This window comes from Brachyistius frenatus, unplaced genomic scaffold (assembly GCF_029030835.1).
Source record: "Brachyistius frenatus isolate BFR_SWC_R1_liver_20210118 unplaced genomic scaffold, ASM2903083v1 Contig_104, whole genome shotgun sequence".
Classification (NCBI taxonomy): Eukaryota; Metazoa; Chordata; class Actinopteri; family Embiotocidae; genus Brachyistius; species Brachyistius frenatus.
The window spans coordinates 71,366-92,479 of NW_027210703.1; the positions used below are offsets into that span (position 1 = coordinate 71,366).

Consider the following 21,114-nt stretch of genomic DNA (forward strand, 5'->3'; position numbering starts at 1 on the left):
AGAAACAGGGTCTCTCTTTTCCAGTTACAGTAAAAAATCTTTTATAGCCTGCAAAATTTTTCTCTTCATTTTAAGAGACCAAGTCCAAAACCCTTTTTTCAAACCGACCCGCTCATTAAAAACTTTTTAAGACTTTAAATATTTTCCTGATCAGCCACAGCAACCCTGGAGTTTAATACTAGTTTACAAATTTCCAGGAAGTGAGCAGACGGAGACGCTTCCATTAACATTTGTACTCACTGGGGCAGGTGGGGCAGCACTTCTTTGGGTGGATTTTGGGGTTCTTGCAGTGGACGACACACTGCACCTCCGCCTCGGTGATGACACCTTCCTGTCAACAACCGGGAGGTAAATCATCTCTTCAAGTTTGTGCATGTAAATATGATGCTTCTCGTTCTTACTCCACGCTTTCTTCTCTCATCTGTTCTGTGTTTTTGTTCCTCCATCTCTCTGTTTAATCTCTTGGACTCTGCCCCCTCTTAGGTGAAGTTTTCTCTTTTCTCTCTTTCCTTCTTCTTTACCTTTAATTTTTCACTTAGTTTATTAGTCTTTTCCTTACTTTTCTCCTTGTTTTTATCCCACATTTCCTTCCTTTTCCTCCTTCCACATCTTTCTTCCTTCCCTGCCTCGTTCCTTCTTTCTGCCTCGTATTCAAACTTCCCTTCATCTCCAACACCTTTGTTCTCCTCTCGCAACCTTCCAGCCCTCGATCCTCCTCCCTGTATCTCTGCTTTCCTCAAACAACAGCACAGCTGCGTGTTTTTCAGATCAGAGGTCAGAGGTTTCAAAATGATGTCTGAGCTGAAACAACACCGTCTGCTCGCTTCATCTCTCCTCTGCTGACAGTGTAGCTAGGTCTCACACACACACACACACACACACACACACACACACACACACACACACACACACACACACACACACACACACACACACACACACACACACACACACACACACACACACACACACACACACACACACACACACACACCTGACAGCGTCTAGTTATGCAGGGTTTGGCGGAGCTGGTCCAGGATACTGAGCTGTTATAGGATCGTCCATCTAACATGCAACCTGAAAGACAGAGAGAAGAGAAGAGAGTATAATTATATAGAGTTATATAAAGCCAAAGACATGCTTTAGTGTACATTTGGTTTTCTTTGTTCTTTTTAAAGAACTTTCCGTGGTGAACAGGAACCTTTTGAGGAGCTCATCTCACCTTCCTGTGTTTCCAGCAGAGAAATTAGGGTCTAAATTAAGAAGATGTTGCATTTTTCGCAGCATCGATAGAAACTCCGCATTTAAAAAACAAACAAACCTGCAACCGCAAACACACTGTTTTGCTTGTAGTATGAGGCAGATAATAATCAAGATTTTACACCCAATAGATGACCATGTCCAGGCTTTTGTTGTCCATTTTTGCAGAAAAACATTCAGAGAATTTGAGACCAGGTTGCCTTTGATACATTAGTGGTTTAATTGGCTTAATCTTCTGGGAGAATGTTCCCGCTGTGGAAACACAAATCACAAATCGCTGGAGGATATTTTACCCCTGGACATTTGTTCTTGGTGGAAAAGTACTTTTTATTGTTCTGAGAAATTCTCATGTCATGCAAGAATTTGTGCTTTTCTTTTTTTTTTAAAGTGTCAATCCGATAAAACTTTCTTTATCAGAAGACTCAAATTAAATATAGAAAGAGAGAGGAGAGACCGGCGAGGAATATTATGACCAAAGCACTGCAGGTGGCTTTTCAGATGTTCATATATTTTCACATCAACAATGTCAGAAGTGATGTAGAACAATAAACTGGGGGTTTGTAGGTATGTAAAAACATCATCTACATGTTTGAGTTTGCTTCCTAGTTTCTTTTTTTTCTGCCAAAGTGTCATCTTAGTTTTAGTTTCAAATTACAACAACTTCTACAAAAAGTAAATTAACAGCAGGGTGGAGATGAGCTTAAGTATTTTTATGAAGGATAATCACTTTTTTTGTTTGTCTACTTGACATGTCATATATAATCATAGTATTGGATGTGACGCCCATTAAGAATCAGAGAGGCTTTTTCAGGTCTCCGTTGAGGCCCGACGAGTCACAACATCATCCTTACAAGCTCTTACTTGTGTTTTACCAGCTGAGATCAAGTTCTTTCAAATCTAAGACCGTCATAGTTAAACATTCAAGCTGTGTGGCTGCGGGATTGTTTATGAAGTTCATGAGAGTCAAAACTTGACATTTGAATGATTTTTCTCTGAAGGTTAAATTAAGTCAAATCTCACAGATATTATTGCTCACCAAACTGATTTCACTTGAATTTGACTGAGTTTTAGTTATATGAATGTATAATCTCCTTCTTAGCGCACATTTTATAAAACTTGTAGATAGAAAAATGTATGCGCACACACGCTAATCTCTGCCTCACACACTTTAAAATTTTTTTAAAAAAAAACACAGTCCCAGCTGCTCAGTAACTCACTGAGCTGTCAACTGCTGCCCACTCAACGCTAAATGAATAGCCTATTCATTTCACCCCATTTACAGTAAGTGATCTCAGATCAATGTTTAACTTTCCATACGATGAAACCCGATCACAGCCATTGATCCACTCGCTTCTGTGTAAAACAAACCCCTCTGATACTGGAGCAATGCTGCGGGAGGTACGAGCAGTATTTTAGAAAAGAGACTACAACTATCCCGCCGATACGCTCGCTAACGCAGACTGAACGTGACAAAACATCGGCTTGGTACGGCAGGTTAGCTTTTTAAAAAGTAGTAAAGCAGTTTATGCTTTTAGACACAGCAGATAGTCGAGAGCGGAGAGTGATGGAGAATGACGCGCATCAAAGGGGATGTTGAGGTTTATGGTCGATTTCATGGTAGATTTGAGGATTTGTGTGTTGACACAGTGTGTGCACATTTCTCACTAGTTTAAAGAGCGAGGGCTCCGCTAGAGAAAGGGAATGTCACATACTTCTGTGCACCAATCATGCATGAGGTAGCAATATTTGAATTAAAATCTCGGGACAGATGTTGTTTGCTCAGTTAAAAAAAATACACCTGAAGATATTTTTTTCCTCAATTTGAACTTTGATTGTGGGAAGTACTTATAGTTTTAAATAAAGGTTACAGGTGGTTTAACTTAGCTTTAACAACAACATTAACCAAAAAAAAAAAGATTTGGACTTATTAATGTTTAAACATTTATTTACATTATTGTGACGAACTGCAGCTTAAAAGAATAACAGCATGACCTCCAGTCAAAATCACTATGTATTTCATTTAAAAAAATCTTTCAAATCAATTCCTGCATCTTCGTCTTGGTGATGAAGGCAATTAGTATATAATAAAAAAAAAAAAAATAAAAAAATAAAAAAAAAGTTTAGATACCCAAATTCTAGTAAAAAAAAAAAAAAAAAACGTTTTTTTTAATTTTTTATAATCCATTTCAAATGCACTTCTGCTACACTGCTGCATGTATAAACTGGTTAATTAAGTCAGTTTTGGAGTGAACTGTTCCCAATAAAACTGATGCAGTCTGGCTGTGATTCCCTTTAACTGAGTGTATGATTTCATAAAAGTGAGAAAACAGTGATATGACACGGAGGAGTTGGTGTGTTGTCCAAAAGCGAAAGACACAGAGGGGTCCTAAATTTGGTCACAGCGGTCACACACTCAACCACACAATAGAAAACTAACACTGGCTGCCGTGGCGACGCGGGGCTTTCCATGTCCGAGTTGAGTGAGTTCCACCTCTCTTAACGAAGTGCTGCGTCGTAAAACGGAGAACCGCAAACAAAAGGGGGCCGCGCCCCTGCAGAGCGCTGGGAGGTAGGTGTGTTTTTATATTTCCACGGAGCCACAATGGCTTCATAAGCATAAAAAGAACGAGAACATCCTCTAAAGGGAGGACTTTTTGGGGGATCTTATTTTGCATTCATTCATGGCTTAAGTGTTGAAGCCAATACAGAAGTAACTGAACATGCTGGTTGTCCAATAGCTGCTGATAACTGAATGTTAGCCAACGATTCAAACCATATGGAACCAATGAAAAAAAAAAAAAAAATCCAAAACACAGAAATCTAAATGTTATTTTAACAAAAACATTTTCTTAAAAACAAGTTAGGGTCATAAAAGATTCACTTTTGCTTCCTTTTAATGATTTTGGTGGCAGTTTGGAAGGTATTGCCTCATTAAAAAGATCTTAAAGGGTCCCTCAAATTACTTTGGAGACAAAGATTTAACAAAGGTCTATGAGTGCTGTGAGTATTTTATAATCTGCACTTAATCTGCATTACAAGGCAACAATGAAAGTGTGGGCTTGATGTTAAGAGTTTCAAAATTCATGTAATTGATTTGGATGCTGCAGAGACAAGTCAAAACTAATGAAGTTGTTGGAAAGTACATTAGAAAATCTACAACTGTTTGTATCTAAAAATGGTCAGCAAAAAAATGTCAACTATACAAGAGTTAAGGAGCCGCTGGTGGCAGATACATTAGCACAGTGCTCTGCGGATCAAAATGACGTACTGCATGATTGACAGGTTTTAGCCAATCACAAGCAGCCACAGTGGTCACTGATTGGATGTCCCATTTCGTGTTGCCCAGTCCAGATTTTCTGGTTCCATTAATGGAGAAATAAAATAAAAGGAATAAAGGAATAAACTCAAATCAAGGTTCAAAATCGTAGATGCTACATTTCAGTTTTTTTACAGGTTGAAGTTTGAATTTAGGATTAAGACAAGGTTTTTGATTAATTTTAACTTGCATTTATTTGGAAAATGTTTGAGCACCTATGAATATGAAAAATAAATAAGTTACTGCTTCGTTTTTATCGTGAATGTGCCCAATAAGTGTGCTCAGCTTGATCAGCAAGATATTGAAGCTGCTCATGTGGCGTTAAGAGTCCTCGGAAGAATAGACAAATATATAAATCCACATGTGTAACAGTGAGTAAAACCTGACAGAGGAGGAAGATGAGGATCTGAGAGATGAAGGGTATATTGGGGAGTTTCATGGCTCATAAAAGCAACTGTATTTCTGTGGCCTGTAAACCCACCGGTGAACCCCTTCAGCAGCCACACTGTCTCCACACACTGCAGCTGTGTGTGTGTGTGTGTGTGTGTGTGTGTGTGTGTGTGTGTGTGTGTGTGTGTGTGTGTGTGTGTGTGTGTGTGTGTGTGTGTGTGTGTGTGTGTGTGTGTGTGTGTGTGTGTGTGTGTGTGTGTGTGTGCCTATACGTCAGGTAAATAAAACAGCTTTACTCCCACAGGTCATATTTAGGTCTGTCTGTTTAGATACAATGCATTAAAGAGGTCCTGGAGGACAATGTGTGTGTGTGTGTGTGTGTGTGTGTGTGTGTGTGTGTGTGTGTGTGTGTGTGTGTGTGTGTGTGTGTGTGTGTGTGTGTGTGTGTGTGTGTGTGTGTGTGTGTGTGTGTGTTCAGAGAGTCTGGTTAGCATCTCTATGTTACAGTCCCCTATTAGTGCAGTGCAGCTGCAGGTATAAGCTCTTCATTATTTATTATCACTGCTGGTATATTGTAATATCATGATGAAAAAAAAAAAAAAAACTAAATCAAAGGGACCACAGGCGTCCTCTTCTTCTGGTGTCTGTCAGCCCGTCTTACCTTTACACCTCTCGCAGCAGGCTCCGGTCTGTTTCACCACCAGAGCACAGTCCTCAGAGACCAGCGGACATTTCTCCTGTTTACAGTCTGCTTTTCCCTCCTGCAGGACAAAACACAGAGAGACAGGAGGACAGTGTTCAGATGTCAGTTTCATATTTTTCCAACATTTGCAAAACAATTAACGCAACTTCTCTTTGTTCACTTTTAAAAAAAAATTTTTTTTTTACTTCCTCATTGTTTTCTTGTTTTCTGTGATTATCAGTTTCTACATTGTAAACAGTGTCTGAATCAGAATCATGCTTATTGCTGGGAACTCTGGAAATTTTTGTTTTTTTTTTTTTTGACCAACTCTGCAATCATACAAGCACCTTAATTTGTAACATGAGCACAGCATGAGGTTGTTTTATCGCTTATTTGGACTAGTAACAAGCCCCTGAAGAGACCAGAAACTAAAATGTATGTCTAAATATAATTAAAAATACATTAAAGAGACATACGTAATGGTGCATTGAGGTCCCATTAGTTTGTGAACTGTTGTTTTTAAGCCTCCAGTTTGGCATTTTGACTGTCGCCATCTTTTTTTTTTTTTTTTTTTTTCCGGAGCCAGATGATGATATCTGGACGAGCCAGGGAGGAAAGCGCGTCAGATGTGCCTGACAATCTGAGAGTACTCTGAACATCTGCCTATAGTGGCAACCTGGCTGAACCTCAGGCATGTTAATCTAACCAGGCATGCCCCCAAAACATACTTCTGCTTTAGGCCTTAATATATAATTAATGATGGAATTATTTCCAGCTGGAGCACCAGAGCACTGATCAGAAGGAGTGAAATTAGCTAACGATAACATAATGACTTGTGGGAAAAAAATGTGTTGACTTAAGAGAAGTTGACACTTTTTGAATGGGAGTTTATTGGCGTCAATGTTTTTTTTTTTTTTTTTTTTGGCACCAGCCCCTAGTGGCCCTTTAGTGGCGTTGCACTTTTAGGCTTCACATTTTATTCACGGAAACTACATCCATTTTTATATACAGTCTATAAGTACATTTTCAGATGATTTATTCCTACATCACAACCAACACAGCCTGAACTCACAGAGGAGAAAACAAAGCAACTTATACTCAGCGTGTTGATGCAACTGTAAACTTCTTTTGAATAAACAAGTATCTACTTTTCATTCAGTTATAACAATTGTCGTTACACTGCAGTGTATCATGCTGATACTTGTTAGCAACACAAATTGTTGGTTTTCGTCTCTTTAAGGAAAATTTTAACGGTTAAAATGTAAAATACCATAAACAGCCGATGCCGTCAGCTCTGTAAGTGCTTTGAGTTAAATGTAAGTCAGGAAGCAAAATATCGAACAGATTAAACCTGATGATGAAAAATGAAAAGTAAAAGGGAATAAATGTCGGCGCAAACTTTCCTGATATTTCAGTGTGAACAGCTCAACATTGCAGCTACGGCTAAAAAAAAAAAAAAAAAATCAGCAGATACGCCGCCTCTGTGCTCTGCTATCAACTTCATTACACGTCCAGAAGTTTGCAGCTCTTAAATGAAAAGTGAGTCAGTCTTCACAGAATAGCTGTGAATTTTCACACCAACTCAACAATCGTCCGGTCACCTCCAGACACACTGCGCGCTGTATCCGTCATCAGCACTAACTGCACCGTGGGACAGGACCGACTCTGCGCCGGTTTAATTCGCTCGACTTTCACACCCAGCTTTTATTGCTGATTTTATCCACATGCTGCGTGTGTTTTATTTTACACACTGTGAGGGTTTATAAAGTGGGAGCTGGCAGGTCCCGTGGCCCTGTGGCACCGCGGCAGGCGGCTCTAACGAGGACGGATCAAAGGAGGGCAAAAAATAAGTCCGGGTGGTTTAATATAGCTTCGGTGCTCCAACTAAACCCCAACCACACTGAGGACAGATGATGTCATGACAGATGAGGAGGGAGGAGAGGCACGGAGATGGAAAGAGGGGACGGAGGAGGTAAAACGAGCGAGGAGAGAGGAGGAGAGAAAGGAGGGCAGAGAGGAGATAAAGGCCGGAGGAAAAAGTCGGGGGTCGATGTTCGGGGAAAGTGAGGTCGTATCAGGCAAAATTATTTTCTGTGAATGGACAATTGTAACATCTGAAGCTCCTGGCTCAGGCAATACGTGCTGTGTCCAATCAGATTCGAGTTCTGGAAACCTCCTACACTCTGAGGACTCGCAGGATCATTTAACTACCATCCATCTCAACCTTGTTTATAATCCGGACCAGGGGGGCGAGTCCGGTCAACTGTAGAGCACAGGACAGGACGAAGCTGCAACGTGTTGTGAAACAGCCCAGTACGATAGCGGATGGGCAACGTCATCTGCTTTTCATCTCTGCAGCAACAGGTGCTGCCAAAGCAGTCCAATAGCTTCAGTTTTAAATCTTCAGACAGAGGAGTGTAAGCGGCTTCGAAATAAGAAGCAACAGATAAATAACTTGGGATATGGATGATGTGAATGATTGTTGACTTTCCTTGAAGCAAAACCTGAACGAAGGCCCCGTTTACTGTAAGGTGGGAATTTGTCGCAGGATGGCACAAATAAAATACCAAAAATAATATACCATCAGAACACATGGCGACACTGAGAGGGAGGACAGAAGAACGGAGAGAATGAACACCAGGACGTGAGTATGGCTGGTGCGATGACGCCAGAACCTCACGCACTCTCAGTACGACATCCAGATTTCCTGAACAGATCTATGAATGAAGCCTGAATTCTGCAAAAGTCCATCAGACGAAAATCATCTGGTTTTGCGAGATGCAAGCAAGTAAAAATATACTTCAAATTGGCTATAAAACATTAAAAAAAACAATAAAAAACAAAACAAAACACTGGAATGTCCCTTTAAAGTACTGGGAACAATTCGGTCAAAGAGCCTCCAAGGTCATGTCCTTCTCTCTCTCTCTCCTGTTATCCATTAGCACAGAGTGGTGTTAGTACATGTAACCCTCCCTCCGCCACTACCCTCGTTGTCTGGGGGTCAAAGGTCACAACGGGTCACCACGCCTTATAAACACTCGACATACCACCACGGCACCGAGGCTGGTTGACTGGACGACTGTCTGCTGCAGAGCGACGACCACCACATTCCCCCCCAACACACACACACACACACACACACACACACACACACACACACACACACACACACACACACACACACACACACACACACACACACACACACACACACACACAGAGAGAGGGATAAAGCGTTGGTATGCCCATATGTGTGCGTCGGACAAAGGGAAAGTGAAAAGCGCTTTGTGTTTGTTTGTCTCTCGGTAAAAGGATACAAGGATTTCCATTTAATAAGTAATTTAACAGTAAATACAAGTTTTTAGTGTCAAAGATGAATATTTTTGTTCATATTCCAGCGACCTCCCAGTTGAACTTCTAAATCGCTGAACATCGCGGACACAAAAATAGTGTAATCTGATTGTTTCCAAGGAAATCTTTTAACTCAATCAGTTCAATTCAATCATTTGCTAACTTAATTATTGAAGGTCAAGGTCAACTCCAGCGACATTGTTGACCGAGAACACATTGATGTTGACTCCTTGGCCTCAGAGAACAAAATGTCAAGCACATGTTTTACGTATGACGATGTTCGAAATATTAAATTGCTAAAGTACAGATCATAAAAAATATCATGTCATGGCAGTTTTACATAACCAGAAGAACCAGCAGTGAACTTCCTGTTTCTTTGTGAGTAATGAACATAAAAAAAATTCCCAAACTTACAAAATGACCATTTAACACCAACACGGGCATTATTTCCTTCACGTATTACAGAAATCAATGAGCACCGCGATTGTAAAAAAAAAATGTCCAAATATGACTTATTTTGCAATGTTTTCCATCAATTATTTTTGCACTTTATCAAATTGTAGGCATTTATTGATGATAAGTGAGCAGGTTCTTTACTCCGCATCACACTACTGGACAGAAACTGCAAAAACAACCTCACGGGCAACAAATTTAAAGACCGCTTTTGAAATAAAACTGATGATTTAAAGAATTAAATATTGTACATCTCAGTTCTTTCATAAATTTATTCACATTAAATGATCTTTTCTTCCGCTTGAATGAATAAAAATATCCTCGTCTGCATGCCGGTAGGGTCGTTCTGCCACTAGGAGGCGACAGTGCTCACTGCTTCAGTTCATTTTCTTCTTCACTCTTCCTCATCATCGCTCAAATCCTGTCTTTATCTTTTAGCCCACATCCATCACGTCCTCTTCATCTTTCGCCGACGATTTATTTGATTCATTAAAATTCAACAAGCCTAACTGCTGCTAATATCTCCTGTACTGTACTTTAAACTCACTTCCTCTGAAGTGTTGAGTTGTTTCATCTAAAAGTCAAACATCCCTCCTCCCCCCTCCCCCTCCTCTTCCTCCTCCTCCTCCTCCTCCTCTCTTTCCTGCTTCCCCTCAGTCATGGTGAAAGATAGAGAAATCAGGAGAGGAGCTCTCAGCTTAAAGGCCCACTTAAGCCCTTGGACTCCAACCTCGATGACCCTTTGCCACTGTGACCTTTCACCTTTCACCCTCCCTCCAAAACATACAGGTCGCGACCTCCCCCCTCCCACCCCCCCCTCCCCCCCGCCCCCGCCGGAGAGCAGGAGCCACGCCGGCTTAGGGAGGAGACGGCCTGAGAAAAGACGCCGACGGGAGACGGTTTCCAAAACTGTTTCAGCAGGTTGACTTTCTCCTGACGAGAGAGCAGAACCTGATGGGGATGATTCTGCGGCCGGTTCTCCTGGAGGCAAAGTCACAACCTCAGCTCGGCGCTGCTGTAGTAGAGGACGGGTGACATACAACACCGTGCAGTGTGTTGACTTTATCTTAGAGCGAGATGGAGCCTGAACGATTTGCATTTAAACAACCTCTTTCTCCTTTTTTGGTAGCTTTAAGGGATGTTAAAGAATCTTATTCCGCACTGTCCAAAAAATACCTTATTTATATGATATATTCAAATGGAAGAGGTTTTACGATGGCTGCACCATTCCTTCACTGCGTTGTGCATCATTTTAGACACATTTCCTTCGAAGGTCAGCCTGACAGATTCGGTCTGTTTGGACTTTAAGATCTTTGCCGCATTTGTAAATAAAGTCCAGCAGGTCCAAACAAAGTGCGACAACGCGGCAGTAGTTTGTAGCGACTGCATGTGATGAGTTTATTGTACTACAGTGGCCTCTAATGTAATAGCATCCAGCCATGAATTAATTTTCCCTTTACACTTATAGATATAGACAGTGTAGAATATCAAATAAAGGAAGCTCCGAGGCCGCAACTTCAGGTTGCTTTCAATGTCAGGTAATTGTTCTGTGATTGTGATGATTGATCACTTCATTTTTGTGACAGTGATTAATACGTTTTGAATAGCAGATTATGTTTTTGACAGGTGACTGGTGAGGAAGGTCTGAGAGTAAAATAAAGTTTTCAAAAAAACACGAGCAGAAGTCCTTGTAATGTGTATAAAATGTAAGAATATTTATTAATATATATATATATATATTATTATATATAATTTCTTATTATTAGTTTATTTTGAATGAAAAATAGCAGATAATAGAGTTGGTGTTGGTGCAGTGTTATCAGGTTGTTGCCAGGTAACCCCCCCCCCCCACTCCCACTCCCCCTCGTATTGATCAGCTACTGTTTGATGTGAGATGCTGACAGAGGACGACCTTTGACCTTCTCAGATCGATCACAGCTACCGAGTGTAAAACGTCGTCTCCATGTAGCTCCACTGGAATGTTTGTTTGATCAATGAACGGGCTGCTGGGACTTCTGACCTTTGACCTTCCCTATTGTTGGCGCTTGTAATGTTGGAGTGAAAGAATGAAGGAGAAGAATGTTCTGCTATTAAACTAATATCACGTCCCAATAGGACGCTATGCAAGTTTACCTACTACAGTCGTATATTTTGATACCTTAAAAGCAGTCGTGCCAATTTAAAAAAATATATATATTTTTGTTGTTTTGAATCCATTGTGTTTTGTTTTTTTTTTTTTTTTGAAGAATGAACAGATGTAAATCTATTTAAAACTTTTTTTTAACTGCAGAAACTGTCACAAATTTGCATTCCTGCCGGTATGAACAGCCTTAATGATCAGATTTCTCTTTTTGTACGCTGTCTGATTGGACTTTGCTTAAAAATGAAGAACAAGTTGGTTGCAGCCCATTAAAGCTCCCGACTTTCTCTACAACTTCTTGGAGGAACCATCACCTCGATCATTTTTTTGCATCGATATTTATGTTTTTAATAATGTCTATGTTTTCCTCCTTAAATAATAATTTCAAGTTATGTTATTGTTGCCTGATGACAAACTGGAAAGCAGGGACCTGTACTGTCCTGGACTGACTGATAAATGTTTGATCAAATGAGAGTTTTTAACATTGTTGAGTCTCATTACATTCTTATGGTGAGAAGTTTGTCTGAGATGTCCTGATTGTTACCAAACACTTGTTATCGGTGGTGTTTTAATGTGAGCAGAACAACGAGCCGAACTATCATCCAGACAAAGTCACACATCCTCCAGCAACAATCTTTTCTTCCCACGTGATGCTGACAGAATAAAAAAAAAAAAAAAAAAAAAAAGATTTAACGGTTTTGGTGGACGAGAGCGAAAACTGTAACGATGTGAAGTGATGGGAGAAAAAAAAAAAAAAAAAAAGAAGGCGCCAACCTGAGTGTGAGGGAGGGGACGAAGAGCCGATGAGAGAGTGGAAAAAGACACGGAGATGGACAGACAGATAGAGGAGGACGATGAAGAGCGTGACGGAGATGGGCTGACTCTCTCCGAGATAACCGATCGTCATGGCGACCTGCCTGTCAGTCAGTCTGTCAGTCACATCCACTCCTGGCCCCATTACAGCGCTCGGCCTCACCCGGACACACACAATGGATCTTCTGTGTGTGTGTGTATATACGTGTGTGTGTGTGTGTGTGTGTGTGTGTGTGTGTGTGTGTGTGTGTGTGTGTGTGTGTGTGTGTGTGTCCGTACCCACAGGGCCATTAGCAGGTATTAGCTGGACCAACTAAGGAGCCACCCCCCCCACCCCCCTTTTACTCTTCCATGTATGAGTGACACTGGAGCCCTGGTGGCTCACCAAGCCCCCCCCCCTCCCCACCCCCATCCAGCGACACAGGAGCCTTTCTGGAAGTGTAGACCTGAGAATACTTTGGGGTCATGCACATGCAAGGCTCATTGTTTTCTGGTTAAAAATAATTCAGTTTATATTTAAATTCGAACTGGCTTTTATGGCAAAAGGCATCAAAAATTCGTTTGGCTTCCTGCTACAAGATAAAAAAGTTGAGAGAGCAGAATCGTGACCGGGACAGAAAGTAATAATAATAATAAATAATAATAAAACTAAATATTAAAACAGAGTATCACCTTCAGGTATCAGTTATGTTTTCTAGCTGTTATTTAACAATAGATTCCTAGCTATTGCCAGTAACACCCATTTTTCTCACATTTCAACAAATAAATTAGTGATCATATGTTAAATATATTATTTGTTAGAAAGAAAACGGAACTATAAAACCAAACAGGTAAATGATATGATGTCTGACTGATACAAATTTGTGGTAGAAGCTAAAGAAAGACGTCATGTGTGGGATTGAAAAAAAAGGATTTTAGGAGATAAACGAAGGCCAAATTCAATAAAGACGGCGCCCTGAATGTATGTACGTTTATGAGTGTGTGTGTGTGTGTGTGTGCGGGGTGGGGGGGGATGTGTGTGTGTGTGTGTGTGTGTGTGTGTGAGACGGGGGGGTTAAAGCGGAGATGAAAGGACGGGCCATTGCCTGCTGATGACTGATAGCATTCAGCAGGGCTTCGGCTGATGTCTGCCTGATAACACAGAGGACGGCTCAGTCAGTCCTCGGGCAGAGGGGAGCCACAGAGCAGCCAATCAGGAGCCAATGAAACGACCCAACAGTAGCCGGGGCTCAATGTGGAAGTAAATCTAAGGATTCGGTTTTTTAAAACACTTTTTTTTTTTTAAACTTTGGATCGTCTTCGTCCAAAAAATGTTGAAGCTTTTCAAAACAGACCACGTTAAAGTCACGCTAACTTTGGTCCAACCTGGCCTGCAGGTCTTACTCTGGAAAATTCTTTCAGATTAGTGTGAACAACAAAGAACAACCCAATGATTGCCTTCACAGAGAGAATCTGTCCATGAGTGTGCAGTTATCTCCAGTTTGTTTGATTGATACCAACTGGACAGCAAAGACACACAAGAGACATCAGGGAGACAGAGCTGGACAGCATGTCATACGACCTTTGTTCGGTTTGATTCGAACAGCGACCTCTAAATATAATTTATGACATTTTGGAAAATATGGTAATGAGCTTTATTGGATACCTCTCTTAGTGTGTCCAGGGGTTTCCGCTGGTTGCCAGGTAACCTGAGATTGAGGATAAGACTTTATGAAGCAGCAACACATCGCCAAAAGCCAGTCCAGCACGTGACCCAAGTAAAACCACAATGTTTGTTGTTTACACCAGTTTTTTGTACGGATTTACCAGAACAAGGTATAACATGTTGATCGGTGAGTTTTAGAGGAGCTGGTAGAAAGACTTAATTACTCTTGGACAGACCGAAGGTGGTTATTTCCAAGGTTAGGGTCCTGATTTTCAGATTTTTGAGGAGTCATTTAAAAACAAGAAATCAAAAAACAATTTCCCTCGTTGTTTGTTTGCAAATTTCCCCACTGCGGGACGAATAAAGGATTATCTTATCTTATCTTAACCGTTACCTGGTAGTAATACAATACCACAGCCAGAAGGTGGCGGTAATGCACCTAAAAGCTGTTTACCAACCGCGATTTAACAACAAACGGAGGAGAAGAACACGTTACCACCAGGATCAGCTCAAATGTGCACGGTGCTGCGAGATTTGCAAACAGCAGAAAAATGCAAAAGGGTTAAGGCGGTCTTTGAAGAACAGTCGAAGAGTTTCCCAGCGAATATCGAACAGTATTTTAGCTTGAATGCTCATCCCTATTGTTTCATCGGCTGCTGCTGAGGGCTTCATAATTACCATAGCAACGTCAGAGTGGTATCAGCCGCACATCTCTCAGTAAGAAAGCAAAAAAAAAAAAAAAAAAAAAAAAAAGACTTCCCAAATTGTCAGCCAATGTCGAGGCAGTGACACAGAAAAGCCCCGTCGGTCCACTCTCATCTCCCTAAAACAAAGGCCTCTACAGCAGTGTATAGGTGGAGGCGGAGAGGGGGAGGGGGGTCAGGGGTCAAAGAGCACATGTTCCAGGAAAGAGTTGTCCCCTAACGTTTTGTAGGCTGGCTTTAACAGCCGGGCCGAGCCAAGACAGCGTGACGACAGGCGCGTCTGTTAAAACAAACAATCCCCACATCGAGTTTCACTGAAAGTTTGTTGTAAATCCTGAAAAAAATGGTCCAAAAAAAGTTGCATTATAAAGTGGCTTTCCTGCACTCGCAAATCACTTGCCTGGAAAAAAAAAACAACATAAAACCCTACAACCCTCACTTTATGTGCTATAAACTACTGTTGCACCATCACGTCCAATTCCACTCCGATAAATAGGTTTCCAAGCATTTTGAGCAAAATTTCAAAGCTAATAAAAATGTATTTAATGCCGAAAAACATGTGCCATTAAATGAAACAATCCCCACATCTGACTTTAAATTCCTCCAAAACCGTGCTTTACAAAGACCTCTCTCTTTGTCACAAAATCTTTCACACCCCGAGAAAAGATAAACACCAATCAAAGCTCAATAATCAGCTTTACAAATACTAGTGTCAGCGCTTGGAGAGGTCATTTCATATCCAGTCGGTCCGAGGCAGCAATTACGTGTCAAGGTGCGAAGAGCAAACAGAAAGGGCGTCGAATCATTCGACGGGAGTGACGGCAGCCGATAACTGCAAAAGCCACGTGACAGCGGAGATGTCGTTTCTTACCAGGCAGACGCAGGTGATGCAGGGGTTGTCTGTGATGTTGGGGATGTGCAGGACCTCTCCTTCGTTCTCACAGCTGGCCTCGGTACCTGCGATGGACAACACGGTGACGCAGTTATATCTGTAATATCGATAGCTGCTGACATTTATCAGCCTTTAATTAAGGGCGTTTTCTGCAGTTTTTCTTTCCTTTAGTCGGCCCGGGTAAACGCATTGACATTCAAACCGAGGTCTTAAAAAACGTCAGTTTGTTACGAGTGCAAATGTAATCTGAACCAACGGCAGGAAACGACCCCAAACACATGGCTTTATGGGTAGAAGCAGACAGATGTCAACATCTCCGAGCCAGCAGTTCCTGCTGCAGCAGAGAAAAAAGAAACGAAGTCCGGACCGACGCTCAGCTGTTTGTTTATGTGTCGGACTTGTTCTGACTCGGTAAAGTAAAAACTTCCCTCCCGGTAGGAGCTTATCGTCATGAGCTCGGAGTTGAAGCGGCGTCACCACAGCTCGGTTTGAGTGTCAAAACTACTTCCTGTTTCTATTCACTGACACAGCTTCTCCATCAGGATCATTTCAAGTTCGTCCAGTAAGCGTTTCCCAACCGCACAGCGACGAAGCGCTTCCGCACCTGAACGTGTTGCACGGGGGTCGTGAACATGCCACCATGAAATAAAAGACTGAGACCAGCATTTGGTGGCTCTCTCATCAGTGCGGTGTGACCTCTGACCTGAGGACTGTTCGGTTTGTTGTGACGTCGATAATTCAGAAACCAAAGCGTCCAAATGGTAGACTGCGATTCAACATTTAAAGAGTTCGCGGGCCGGTTTTCTTCTTTCCACGACCAGACAGCACAAAAGCAAAAGTGTTGTAACGCCTGGATTAAATAACATATTTATCTGCTCAAATACGATTCACTTGAAAGACACATTTGCACCTCTGGCTATTTAACGTATACTTTCTATAGGAGCAGCCAAGCTACAGCGTTTCCAAATGTAATTCCTCAGTTGCTGGGGCTCGACATATTTACAGTGGAGTATTTCCCCACTGTGTGAAAGCCGGTTCCCGGACGCTCGGCTCCGTCCGGCTCTTTGTCGGAAGTTTTAGACCGCTGCAACCAGCAACATTACCAGAGACGGCATTATGTTTGATGAACACATCAGCAACTCTCCGTGCTGTTGTAACATTAAAAGTCAAACTTAACTGTTAAATAAAAGAGCCGTACGTAAACTGTGAGCTGCGAAATACTTGTAAGATTATCCTGTAAAGCAAAAGCGCCCCGAGATGTCGACACTAGCGTGATATCGTGCACGCAGCTGCAAAGACGTAAAAGCTGTTTTAAAAAAGTTTTCTTTACTTCAAAATAAGTCACCTGGAGAACATTTTTGTTTTTTTTTAACTCATGGAGCTGACATTAGCTACATTAGCTCGTTAGCTGCAGCCAGCAAACCCCGCTTGGCGACAGGTGTCGTTTCGGCGGGCGAAACTGACGATAGGTGGCTAAAAGTGAGAAAGCAGCAGTTTTTGCGAACCCCTGTCTGAACTCGAGCGTCGGTTCCAAAGTTACTCTGAATATGGCTCGTAAATCTGCCGCCGCATCACTGCAAAATTACAGACGTGCGCGAATGAGCAGCTTTCAAGGCGTAGCGAGAAGGAGCGTCAGCTTAAAAGGCGTCAGCGGGTTTCCGTCGGGTCTGTGATGGAGTAAACTCAGAAGCCGCTCCACAACAATAGATCCTCAGAGCAGCGGGCCGTGCCGTCTGTTTTTGTCCCTCCGAGCTCGGCAGTAAACCGGCCTGCGGATTCGGGGCAGAGCAGGCAAACCCTGCCGACTCCACCGCCACTGTAAAATTTACAACCTTCGAGCGTAATTAAACTGGCAAGGGCTGTAAGTGTCGGGGGAGGGGGAGGTGGTGGTGGGTGGTGGGGGTAGGCGGGGGACTCCGAGGCCTCTTAGTCTGACAAAAAAAAAAAAAAAAAAAAAGCCCTTCCTCTATTGTTTTTCAAGCTGCTTTGTTTGTCCCATATCCAAACCGATAGCCGTCAACGCTTAGGTTCTAATGATAGATGTGCAGGTCCTTACTTCAAAACTCTGCATCAATCAACCGCTGCAAAACATTTACGTTAAAGGGGGGAAAAAAACAACAACAAATAAGCTGAAATAAGGCGGATCAAATAATCGGGTGAAGCAGCTCGGGGGTCATTTTTCGAGCTCGTGGAGACTCCGAGCCGCGTGACCTCTCCTCGGTTGGAGGTCGCGGTCTCCGATTGGAAACGTTGATCTGGCTCTGCTGAGAGAGAGAGAGAGAGAGAGAGAGAGAGAGAGAGAGAGAGAGAGAGAGAGAGAGAGAGAGAGAGAGAGAGAGAGAGAGAGAGAGAGAGAGAGAGAGAGAGAGAGAGAGAGAGAGACTCGCTTCCATTTCAGTCTCACAAAGGCACCTCGATTCATTAAGCTCCGATGAGTAAGTTAGCTAAATGTCAAATACGAGTGTAGCCCGGCTCGGAGTTTTAGTCCTCAAATATTAACCCTCTCGGTCCCGTAAACAAATACGCCGCACACTTTTATTGCGCTATTGCTGCTCAAAGTCTCTACTTACGTTTAAAAAAAATGGACGTTATGCACATTTTAAGGTAAAAGTATTAATACTGCACTATGAAAAGACTTCAGAAGTGTCATATTTTACTGGTGCTGTTGATGAAGTTGGAGCTACTTTCACGAGGAGTTTAAACTAACAGGTTTTGCGAGCTTATTATATGTTTTGTATTCGCTATCTTCTTTATCATCCAAGTTAAACTTAAACTCAAATTAATACGGCGGAGTCAAAAGTGGACTTATTTCCCACCTTGGGTCAACAATGAAAACACTCAAGTAAAGTGCAGGTAACTCAAATCTGTATTTGAATGTACTTCTGTTACATTCCTCCACTGTTTCGGAATAAACAAGGTTGTTTGGAAAAGAAGAAATACCGCATGGGAAATCGATCCAATCAAGACATATGAGGGATATTAAACATGACTAATTTAGTTTGCATAGAATCTTTTTTTTTTTTAAATTTGTATTTATTTCACTCAGGTTTTCCTGCAGCTTAAACGTCACTAACTTTCCTGACTTCACAGGGATCAATGGTGAAACACTCCGGGGGGGTCATAAGATTTCCGTACCCCGAGCCCTCGTAGGAGGAGGCAGCAAGGAGATGAGGAGGATGAAATCTCAACAATCAGTGCGATGCGATTTAAACCAGCACTGCTGTGGTTATGAGCACCGTCGATAATCCTGCAGCCCACAGGACGACCTCTGTACCTGCTGCTCCACCCGCTGCTCCGACACATTCAACAGCTCCACTATAAGACCTCAAACCACTCCGAACCTCCTGCTCTGTGGTCGAACAGACAATAGACAGATGACACAGTGCATATTTCAGATGCCGGGTGGAGGAATACGATCTTCTGTGGGATCATAATGGTTTAGCCCTCTCAGCTGATACGGAGAGGTGGCGGTTGGTGTCCTGCCCTGTTTTCAACTCAAACAGATGCACATGTTTGACCAAGACAGACCCATCTGGTACAGGTTTTGTCCCTCCATCTGATTCCCATCTTACCTCGTTTGCTCCAGGAAAATAAATAAATAAATAAATAAATAACAGCCAAGAGAGGGGAAGCCCTTAAAATCAGAATTATTCCTATCGGGTCAGGAGCGGATGTGCATAAAGTCACTCCTGGCTTTTCTGGTCATTAATTCATGTTCAAAGATGAACGGCTCTGTTCTGAATCAGATTTACTCTTTTTCTTAATGAATTTATCATGAAACAGCATCTACTGCTGTCACGGAAACAACCCAAATGACCTCCGGAGGAACCGAATAAATAACAATCGAATGAAACCAATCTTAATGTCCTTTCCTCACAGTGCCAGGCCAGGTCAGGTCAGGTCAACGAGAGCAGGTCGTCCGCGGGAGTTAACGTCTCCTCGCGCTGCCGTTTGACGCACACACGCCGCATCATTCACGCCGCTAATATTCTTTTTCATCCCTCAGCTGAGCTCCGGGGCAAACAAACGATATCATATGATGCGATGTGGCCTGTCAAAAAAGGGGGAGCGAGCGCGCGTTTACACCCGGAGAAAGACGCAGGAGAGGCCGCACAGACTGGTGCTGTTAAATTAGAGCTGGTTGAGGAAAGTGATTTACACTTTACAGCCTGCTTTTAACTTTAAAAAAAAAAAAGAAAAAAAAAAAAGGGGGTTAATTATAGCCCAAAGTGACGCAAACAACCAATTTTGCGTAAAGATCGCTTTTAATTTGACGCAGACCTTTCATCCTGAGGATTCAAATCCTTGTGTGATTTCCTTCAATTTGATATAGATTACTTTGATATTGACCCGTGCCATCGTGATAGATGTCAGCAAATAACAAGCTCTGCTGCAGAGAACAAGTGTGCCAGTGTGGGTTTTGGTTGATTTTTTTTTTTTTTTGGATCTCTGGCTGGAGCATTAGCAGACCAGATCCCTGCAGGGTGGTGCGGAGAGGATAACCCGGATAAAGTTCATCATCCAGTGCCAAAATATCACAACTCCCGCACTTTAGATTAATATTGCCTTCGGCAAGAAAATTGTACACAATCTCCACATTTAACCCTCTTAATTAGGACAGGATAAAAAAAAATCTAATAAAAACAGCAACATGAAATAACAATTAGCAAGGATGCAAAGTTAAGAGGAAGTTTTGGATACTTTTCTCAAAAATAAAATAGATTTTTCCGCATACCGTCGATTTATTTTTTGCTTCCTGGTGATCATGCACTAACCTGGAGGTTATCGCCAACATTTCGTGAGCTCTTTACCACCACTTTAAGCGTGATCAGAGGCTGAAGTGACTTTGGTTTTTTTGGTGCACTGCCTCCGGCAGAGTAAAAAAACAGGCTGAAGGATCACGGAGACGCCGCAGCAGACTAAATAACCAGGGGTTTGGGTAGATTTTACGCACGGTGGGTGTTTGTGAAGTGTTATTATGAAGCCGTATGATCCCTTTAATCTTACCTGTAATTAGCGGAGAGGAAGACCGGGGCGTTTGGAGCAGCAACAAAAAGCAGAAGAAAAACCCACAGGTGGACCAGGAGGGAGGGTTCGAGCAGCGCGGCAACATCCTCGGGATCGCTCCAGGAAAAAAAAAAAAAAAAAAAAAAATATCAAAGAGTTGGGTGAAACGGAGGAATAGAAAAATAAAAACAATCCAAAGGGGGGGGAAAAAGATCAAATGAAACAAATCCTCCCAATCTGCGTTTATCTCGCAATTTTCTCGTCTGTGTTGCAGCCAGGAGAGAAAACCTGGTCAGTTTATCAGTTTGCGTTGAAATGCAAAGCGACAATCACACAGACGTGCGGTGATTACAGCGGCATTAAAATGACAAAGACGCGCCGACAGGCAGGAGACAGCGGGGCTGCGCATGTCCTGCGCAGATAACAGGAGTGCGTGGATCGATTAAAAACCATTTATGAAA

At 42.2% G+C, this 21,114-nt stretch overlaps 1 protein-coding gene across 1 annotated transcript in view; it reads right to left on the minus strand.

The window, feature by feature from the left end:
- Nucleotides 1-21,114, minus strand: part of bmper (BMP binding endothelial regulator) — a 33,528-nt gene that overhangs the window by 10,957 nt on the left and 1,457 nt on the right. The window contains exons 3-7 of the mRNA XM_069711909.1: nucleotides 20,654-20,770; nucleotides 15,626-15,711; nucleotides 5,628-5,727; nucleotides 995-1,077; nucleotides 241-331 (exon numbers count right to left, since the gene is read on the minus strand). Of these exons, the coding sequence (XP_069568010.1) occupies nucleotides 241-331; nucleotides 995-1,077; nucleotides 5,628-5,727; nucleotides 15,626-15,711; nucleotides 20,654-20,770 (477 nt within the window). The remainder of the gene's footprint in view (nucleotides 1-240; nucleotides 332-994; nucleotides 1,078-5,627; nucleotides 5,728-15,625; nucleotides 15,712-20,653; nucleotides 20,771-21,114) is intronic.